Source organism: Beta vulgaris, chromosome 9 (genome assembly GCF_026745355.1).
Source record: "Beta vulgaris subsp. vulgaris cultivar EL10 chromosome 9, EL10.2, whole genome shotgun sequence".
Taxonomy (NCBI): domain Eukaryota; kingdom Viridiplantae; phylum Streptophyta; class Magnoliopsida; order Caryophyllales; family Amaranthaceae; genus Beta; species Beta vulgaris.
The window spans coordinates 39,241,575-39,250,799 of record NC_079210.1 but is presented as its reverse complement, the minus strand read 5'-3'; the positions used below and the strand labels follow the sequence as shown (position 1 = coordinate 39,250,799).

The window sequence follows — 9,225 nt, the reverse complement described above, 5'->3', positions numbered from 1 at the left end:
ATTGCTTCAAATAAGAAATTGAAGATTGGTCTTAGGAGGTTTTTTTTTTTTACTTTTGATTTTTGGATTAACAAGAAACAATCGAACAATAATTGCTAATATTACTAATCAATATTCAAACAACTAATACAAACAACTACCTAAACTATCCAAGTAAAACAATCAATTACTAAACAACTTTAGTATAAAAAATCTATATCTAAATTATGAGTAACATTTGTTAACATATTTACCTTTATTTAACTCTTTATTTTTTAGCGAAATTTAATAAAAGATTGATAACGAGACAATTTGGTAAATTCACTTGAAGTGCATCTTATTCCAATCTTCCTCTTGTTCACCATTAGACTTTCTCCATACAACTTTTGTTTCTTGTACTCCTAATTCTTCACTCTTATTACTGTTTAATCCCAAATTAGACAGCCCCTTTTCCCAGTGTCCCCTGTATTCAGAAAACCAGCTCATTCTTACACACACTCCCCAACCAATACCACCTTACACAACAAACACTTCCATCAGTAATCAGTATACTATGCTCCTTCTCTCTTCTCATTCCTTCCTCTTCAAACCCCTTTTTTTCTCTCACTCTAAAATCAACAATTTCTAATCATCAAAAAACAATTTCCAAAAATTGAGAAAAAACAACAACCAAAAATCATGAAATTTTCACAAATTTCATCATTTTGTTTCCTCCTCCTCACACTCCAATCTCTCTCCTCACTTCCCATTGCAAAATCAACACAACCCATGAACTGTTCTGACACTACTCGCCTCTGCACTTCATTTTTAGCTCTAAAACCCACCTCAAATTTAACCCTTTCTTTGATCCAAAGCATGTTTGATGTTTTCCCAAAAGATGTAACAGTTGAAAACAGCAAAAAAGACTTAATCTTTGTGAAAAAGAACTGTTCTTGTGATCCTAGATTGAGAAAATACTTAACAACAACTACTTTTACTGTGAGAAATGGAAGTGGGTTAGTGCATGATTTGGTGAATGATGCATATCAAGGGTTGGCTTTTTTGCCAGTTTCTAATAATAGTAATTCTAGGATTGCAAGACCTGGAGAAGTGGTTTCTGTGAGAATGTTTTGTGGGTGTTCAAGTGGGTTGTGGAATTATTTGATGAGTTATGTGATGAGAGATGGAGATACGCTTTCTTCTTTAGCTAGTAGATTTGGGGTTAGTATGGATAGTATTGAGCAAGTTAATGGAATTTCTAATCCTGATAATATTACTGTTGGAGAACTTTACTATATCCCCTTGAATTCAGGTTAGTCCATTATTTCATATTGTTACAACATTTGTTGTGAATTTTGTCAATGTTTTGGTGTATGAATGTGATTTTATTATTGATATTTATTTGATTTGACTTGATTTTGGGCTAGTCCACGTTGTACCCTTATAGTTTTTGTATGTCCAAATGTTTCTATAACCACAAGGGTTACGTGGAGATTTTGAAAAATGCGAGGGTACCATGTAAATTTTCGACAAACATAGAATACAGGCGTAGGAAAACCTGAAAATTATATGGTGGTGGTGGTGGGGGATCATAGATTGGTTAGTTTAAGTTTTATTGGCAAAAGATATGAGTTAGACATAAAGGGAGGAGAGTATCAATGCTTTAGGAAAAAAGAAAAGGAAGATTTGGAAATTAGGAGTAGGTGGCATCACCCCAGAGAGTGAGTAATCAGTAAAGCATAGTGAGACATGAGAGTGCTTACTTTTGTCTTACAGAAACTAGCAAGGAAATTGGATATGTTTGAGATTCTCTTGTATCACCCTTTAGCTAATTTTGGTAGAGGAAACTTTAGTGGTAGATTTGGTTTTAGCACTTGGGAGGTAGCTCTCTTTGTAGTTTTAGTATCTCCAAACATTTTAAAAAGTAATATCTTGCCACACTAAAGTTGTGGGTATCATTGATATATGTGATTAGTAATTTGTCATCATTTGCAATATCTCAAGAAAGTTTAAGAACGGTCTGATTTGAGGGTTTTTTTTCATTATAAAATCGGTATAATATGTATAGATTGAACAATGGTCGATGGATTTGGACCTTCTGAATGCAGCAAATCTTGTTTTTGAAGCTGATAAACTGCTGAATGTGTAGTGGTCTGTTTCTTATAGTGACTCATAGCATCATCATGGCATCATCCGATTTGTTCGTTCTGAGTTTCTTCATATTGCATTCATTTAGAAGAAGTAATAGCACAAATAGGCAATTTATGCTTACAGCATAGAACATGGGTCAAGGGAGGACTAAATCTATTGGATAAACTACAAAAATAAGTAACAGTTGACCTGCTTAATCTTGTTTTTGTCTTTTTGACGTGGGATCATACTTCTTTTTAAGTAATAAATAGCTTGACTTCAGTAAGATCACGAGTTTTGGCCAAAATGTGGGTCTATTTTAGTTAAGGGTGGATCTAAAGTGTTTTGGCAATCCACGGAAATGGGTTTTACGTAGTCAATTTCTGTCGATTAGGGTCAGACATCTCTTCATCTGTCAAAAGATAGCAAGCTGGGTAATCAGAAATGCAGTAATTGAAAGTTTGAGGCAAGGGATGCAGCAATCTCCTATTAAACAGAAGTAATATTTGTCAAACATGTTGGTTAGTACTGTTGACCTTTATAGATGTAGACTGGAGCTTTTAATAGTTTTTTTTTTTTCCTGAGGACTGCTGTTGAGTAAGTGATTATTGCATTGGATGCATTTGGTTTCTATTATATTAAACTTCTGTAGTGATAATTATATCATCGCTTCTTGCCCTTATCTTTTTTTTGCAGTTCCTGGTGACCCATATCCGATAGAGACTAGTATTCCTCCAGCTCCGGTGCCTACTCCATCAATGAGCAATGTCGCAGATACAGGTACAGACAAGAGAAGCATTTTTATAATTTAATTGGTTGCAAAAGTAATTTGTCAAGTGATACTGTAACAGCAATGTAAATCAAAACCCAGTTTTTCTCATTTGGTGAAGTATGGTTTCTTTGATGGTAACATACCTTATATTATAACAGTCACAGAGGAAATGCCAAGTTAGACTTTTGCAGTACTGTAATTGACCGTGATCACTGATCAGCTATGCCTAAAGTCAACATTTTAATCTGTCTTCTGGTTGTTTTATTTTTTACAATTAGTCGGAGATTTCTGAAGTTGATTTCATGTTTTTGCTTTTGGCTGATATCTGAAGGGAAATAATGCATGGATGCAAGCATTAGCAAAAACCAAACTGATTTTTAATTAGGATATAAAGTCCTTTCAGGTTAATGCTGAAAAAAGAAAAGTGTATTTAACTATTGATTTTAGGTATAGTTCTTAGTGTGGTCTGTGGCTGTAACTCCTGTAAGGCATTTCTTTTCTGCTTTTTTTGGCTGGGTTTATATCCAGGCATCTCACGTCTGTCAGAATGTTCTTCAAGTATATCCAATGAGAGAGTATCAGTGAGATTTTACGAGCTTATAAGGGAGAAGAAAATACTATTCTGATAAAGAGTCATGCACTCTTCTTGTCGTATCACATATGCAACTCTAATATCAAGACTAATTCTTAGATTATGTTTTGGTTTAACATTTTCCAGGATTTCTTATCACTTCTGAGTTTGAGTCCTATAGAGAAGGCTTCTCTTTCTGATATCAATGTCTTGTAAGAGTGCATCTGCTTCATATCTTTTAATAGAAATTCTATTAACCATGTGACACTCCTCTGGCAGAAAGCAGCACAAATCACAAGGGGCATGTGCCTTATGGATGGATACTAGGAGGTCTGGGGGTTGGTTTAGCTGTGATTGTCATACTTGTACTCTTATTCATTGTGTTGAAATCGTCAATCTGCTCCCAGGATGGGGAAGAAAGTCATGCAAAAGATCCTAACGGAAGGAATGCGCATAAGTTTCAGATTCTGCGGAATACTAGTTTCTGTTGTGCTTCAGGAAGGTTCTGCAGCACTTCAGATGAATGGAAGCAAAATGTTGAGCCAAATGACCATCATCAGATAAACATTCCTAAAGGTATCAATCTCTGAACAATTGTTTCAAAACTTCCAATAATTGACTTGTGAATGGCTACTATTTCTCGGCTCTCGGCTACCATATAATCCTTTATCTAATATTGTCATTTGTTAAGCCAACCTCTATTTCTGCAACAAAAAAAAAAATGACGGTATTTGTTTGCTTCTATCTCGCCGGTGGTTAAATCTTTGAACTAAAGTAGTGTTACTTGGGTAGACCACCTTGACCCTACCATAAAAGAGAAGGATTTTTTTATTTTGTATGATCAGGCGAGAGTCGGGCAACATGTTACGGTGATAAGCATTTATGCCTCTGTATTCAACTACTCACTACCCTCCTTTTAAAGTGTTCTCTACAACATTTCTACCTGTGCTTCAGAACTCACACTTATCGACACATTAATCTCATCTATTTCTGTAATAACTAGAACCTTAATAGAGATTACATGTACTTTGCGTTTACATATCCTCCAATTTGGTCCAGCAATAGGTAATGATGCTTTTGAGGTGGAAAAGCCTGTTGTGTTCACCTATGAAGATATCGTTGCTGCAACAGAGGGATTCTCTGAATCAAATCTTCTTGGGCATGGGGCTTATGGTTCAGTGTATTATGGTCTTCTTCATGACCAGGTATGCTTCATGGTCTGCATAAGATCGTTTGCATTTTTCTCGAATTATTGCTGTGATTAGCTCTAAAGATGTATTTTCGATGAATCTTATAGGAGGTCGCAATCAAAAGAATGACTGCTACAAAAACTAAGGAGTTCACAGCAGAGATGAAAGTCTTATGCAAGGTTCACCATACAAATTTGGTAAGTTTTCTAAGTGGTTAAAGCTGATTATTGCCTTGGCTTGGAGAAAAACTCCTACTAAGAAGCGGTTTAAAAATCATTTTATGACCCCCTCATTCCCCCCCTCCCCCTCTATTAAGGTGGAAATGCTTGGTTTCGCCGCCACCGATGATGAGCTCTTTGTTATTTATGAGTATGCACAAAAAGGTTCACTAAAGAATCATTTGCATGATTCTCATAATAAAGGTGCGTTACTTGTATTTTTCTTTCTTTGTATTTTCTCTGCATCTGCTGAAAGTTGTAAAGTTTTAGCAACTAGTGGTTTTATATGGCTGATCCATCTAGTTAGCCAAGATAATTAGAAATGTTGATTAAAAGCACCTAATGGTTGCTGTGCAGGGCATACATCTCTCTCATGGATCATGAGGGTTCAGACAGCTCTAGATGCTGCTAGAGGTTTGGAGTATATTCATGAACACACAAAAAATCATTATGTTCATCGAGATATTAAATCAAGCAATATCTTGCTTGATGGAGCCTTTAGGGCAAAGGTTATTATTGTGCTTATAGTACTTTTTACTTCTGTTGTAGGTCATGAGGTGGAATGTCGTATTTAATTTGTTTCTTTAAATTCAGATTTCAGACTTTGGGCTGTCAAAACTTGTTGGTACAGCAGCTGATGGAGAAGCTTCAGCAACAAGAGTGGTTGGAACTTATGGTTATTTGGCTCCTGAGTGAGTACAGCAACCTGTCTATAGGTTTGCTTACTGTTTATTTGTATATAGTTTGCTTTACTAATCTTTGTTCTATATAGGTACTTGAGCAACGGCCTTGCCACAAGCAAAAGTGATGTTTTTGCTTTTGGCGTGGTTCTTTTTGAATTGATAACTGGGAAGGAGGCTGTAATTAGAACCGAAGGCATGCCAAAAGGTCCAGAAAGACGTTCACTTGTTTCCATTGTGAGTATTCTCTGTCTTTCGGGACTCCGTCTGTCGGGAAAAAGAGACGAGAACCATTCACTTTAACCCTGTATACCATATGAACTCATTATCTCTTTATTGCATAAATATGCAGATGTTGGCAGCGTTGAGGCATGTGCCTGATTCCATGAGCACGTCAAACTTCAGGGACTACATTGATCCAAATCTCATGGATTTGTATCCACATGATTGCGTATACAAGGTGAGATGCTTGGGGTCATAATTTTAGCTGAAGGTTATATCAAGTTTATATGAACCCATCTTGTAGAAAATATTATAAAATGCACTCTCCAATAGTATTATGTATGAATAGAACTACCAAAATTATCCCAACCGAACAGCCTAGACCCAAATAAAGTGGATTGTCTGGAACGATTTGAAATACAGTTCTTTCGTTTCACCTCACAATTAATATTTGCCCAACAAATAGAAATCCAAGCTCAAAGTTGACGTCTACTTTTACTCTAGATGGCCAGATTCCACACTACTTTTCTGCTCTCGTTGGGACCCACATCCAACCAGGCACCGACCCACTTTGTTCTATGTGCCCTTCCTCCCCCTCCTTAACCTCCCTCGTTAGTACCCACATCCAACCAGGCACCGCACCAACCCACTTTGAACTCTGTACCCCTCCCTCTCCCTCAACCCTGAGGTAGGATGGAGGGTGTAATAGAAAATGATGTGGTAATACTACTGGATGACTTACATATACAATGGGATAACAAAGCTGTAGTAAGAGTTTATCTGATCTCTATATTCAGAATATCGTATTTGAATATGTCAATCCATAGAACTTCTATTATAGGAAAAAAAAGCTATGATCTTTGTAGTGTTTTTTGAATTTTAGAGTTATATTAGTGAATGCAGAATACTTGAAGGTCATTTTAGAAAAAAAGTCTAGAATATACGGTAACTATATAATTTACCTTATTAAATTTTTCTAGCAAATATATTCATTTCTTGGACCTCCATCGTGTCTGGTCAGGTGGCCTTGTTGGCAAAGCAATGTGTAGATGACGATCCTATCTTGCGACCAGACATGAAGCAAGTTGTGATATCTCTTTCACAGATCCTTCTCTCTTCTGTAGAGTGGGAAGCAACACTTGCTGGGAACAGTCAAGTATTCAGTGGGCTTGTCCAAGGACGATAACAGAGACAGACCGTTGTGTGAGTCGACAGTCATTGCATTTCGATATTGAAATCGAAGATCCCAACTCTAAATTCTTCATAATAATTGCTTCTCAATTTTGCTTGTATTTATGTGTACAGTAAGTTATGGTAGTGGTTGCCCTTTTTTGCCATCTTTTTTTTGTTCGTCCTATTTTGGCTTTTCTCCCAAAGATCTGTAAGATCTCTTTAATTCATTACAACCACCTTACTATGTCCATATGGTAAGGCATGTATCCCATTAGGCCTATGCTGATAGATCTAGCAAAATCAGTTTTATGTTGTACAGTTTATGCCACAGAATACAGCTAGCAGTAAACTTATGATGCAATATCTAATTGTTTAATTGTTTACTCAGTGCTTTCTTTACCCATTTAATTTAAGATATGGAACATAATTCTCTTGTTTTAGCTTTTATTTAGATTAGCGTATAAATTAGATTAAATTTCTAGTTCAACATATTTGGCGGTATTCAAATTAGACATGAACAAAGCATATGAGAGCAACTCCAATGGTTGGGGTGAAGGACTTGCTAGCAATTAAAAAAAATATGGAGCAACTAGCTTAATCATTGGAGTAGGTTGCTGAATTTTTTTTTTGCTTAACAACTTGGCTGAAGTTAGCTAATTTGCCCAAGCAAAAGATGTGGGGCTATGTTGATATTGTGGAGAGTGAGTATTGTGTCAAAAATAAAATACAAAAGATGAATGACAAGTGGAACCTACTCAAGCTAAATGGAGTTTGGCTAAACCATTGGAGGTGTTTTGGCTTAAAGTACAGTTTAGCTAGATAAATCTAGGTGGCACTTTAAGCCAAACTCTATTTTGCTTACCATTGAAGTTGCTCTGATAGAGTTAATTAGGTGTCCTTATTAAAAGTTCTCACAACCTATGGTTTCCAAGCTGATTGGATTCAGTTGACCAGTGAATGCATGTCAACATTATCATATAAGATCCTTATCAATGAAGTGGCTACTCCAACTTTTATACCTACTTGTGGCTTTCGACAGGGTGACCTGCTTTCGCCTTACTTGCTCTTATTTTGTATGGATATCTTGTCTCGGATGACAACAATGGCTACATATATACATCAATATCAAGGAATATGCATCAATAATCAAGCGCCTCCTACATTGCACATGTTCTTTGCTGATGATGCAATGTTTTTCTGGAAATCATCATCAAATTCTTGTCAGGCCATTTCTACAATGATTAACAGGTTTTGTGCTATTTCGGGTCAAATTCTCAATCTCCAAAAGTGCATTGTCAAGTCCAGTCCAAACATTCCAGCAGAGAATCAATAGGAGTATAAACTACTTTTGAGAATGGACTCGACTTCTTCTCTTGGCACCTATCTCGGGGTTCCAATTGATATCCAGGAATCTAAGGCGCGACATCTCACTCCACTGTTCATCAAGATTTCTATGAAAATTTCCCGCTGGAATCATATCAACATTTCTCAACCAGCAAAGCTCATTATCATCACCTCTATTCTTATTGGGACAATTATGCATTACCTCTCAGTGTTCAGGATTCCAACCACAATTGTTAACAAAATCGACAATCTACTGGCTATGCATTTTTTTTGGAAGGATAACCAGGGTAAAGGAACTCACTGGAAAAAACGAGATCTCCTACACTGCTTTCGAAGTCTAGAGGCCCTAGGCATTCGTAACTTTGGTATCTTCAATAATGCGCTACTTATGAAAAAAGCATGGTGTAGCAAACATGATCCGCGACTATTATTATCACGGGTGTATCATAGCTCACGACTTCCTGGCCACCCACAGGTCGTAGGGGTATTCTCCTTGCCGAGAACTTGCTTCATGAGCATTGCCACTGGAAGGTGGGGGGCGGGCTTACCCTTGCAGTTACTACCCATAAATGGATGAATGGGAGATTGCCTATGTTTCGAGATGCCACGCCCTTACCCGAAGCTAGAAACCTTCAGGTCGCACAGTTAATTCTTTCGAATCACCAAGGTTGGAACTTTCGCAAGATAAACTCGCCTTTTGAACCAACCACCGCGCGTTAAATAAAAAGTATTGAACTACATTCTTCATTGAATGTGCGAGATATGTAATATTGGCCGTTCAATAAGTCCGGGGAATATTCTACCAAATCAGGGTATGAAATACTACTCAAGCAAAACGAAATATATAGCATCACATCTACCATCGATACGAAGTTCTTTCGCACTCTTTGGAGATTGAACATCATGCCTAAGTGGAAGCTTTGGCACAATGGGTTAGCGACCACACACAACTTACACAAATGGGCTA

General features: G+C 36.9%; 1 protein-coding gene across 2 annotated transcripts; it reads left to right on the top strand.

Moving 5' to 3' along the window:
* The first annotated feature begins 365 nt into the window (after positions 1-365).
* LOC104883125 (lysM domain receptor-like kinase 3) lies at positions 366-7,297 on the top strand. 2 transcript variants are annotated; one of them, XM_048636207.2, is made up of 11 exons: positions 366-1,270; positions 2,785-2,868; positions 3,711-4,007; positions 4,497-4,636; positions 4,729-4,818; positions 4,938-5,043; positions 5,197-5,348; positions 5,434-5,531; positions 5,612-5,756; positions 5,872-5,979; positions 6,763-7,297. In XM_048636207.2, the coding sequence occupies exons 1-11, from the start codon at positions 658-660 to the stop codon at positions 6,925-6,927; spliced, it is 1,998 nt and encodes a 665-aa protein (XP_048492164.1). In that variant the 5' UTR covers positions 366-657; the 3' UTR covers positions 6,928-7,297. The 2 variants fall into 2 exon arrangements, with proteins under 2 accessions (XP_048492164.1, XP_010665878.1); XM_010667576.4 differs by having other exon boundaries at positions 368-1,270; positions 4,491-4,636.
* The last annotated feature ends 1,928 nt before the right edge of the window (positions 7,298-9,225 follow it).

Coding starts and splice junctions, on each gene's coding strand:
- LOC104883125 (XM_010667576.4), top strand. CDS start 658: ATGAAATTTTCACAAATTTCATCATTTTGTTTCCTCCTCCTCACACTC. Junction 5,044..5,196: donor GCATGATTCTCATAATAAAG/GTGCGTTACTTG, acceptor GTTGCTGTGCAG/GGCATACATCTCTCTCATGG. Junction 5,532..5,611: donor TATGGTTATTTGGCTCCTGA/GTGAGTACAGCA, acceptor TGTTCTATATAG/GTACTTGAGCAACGGCCTTG.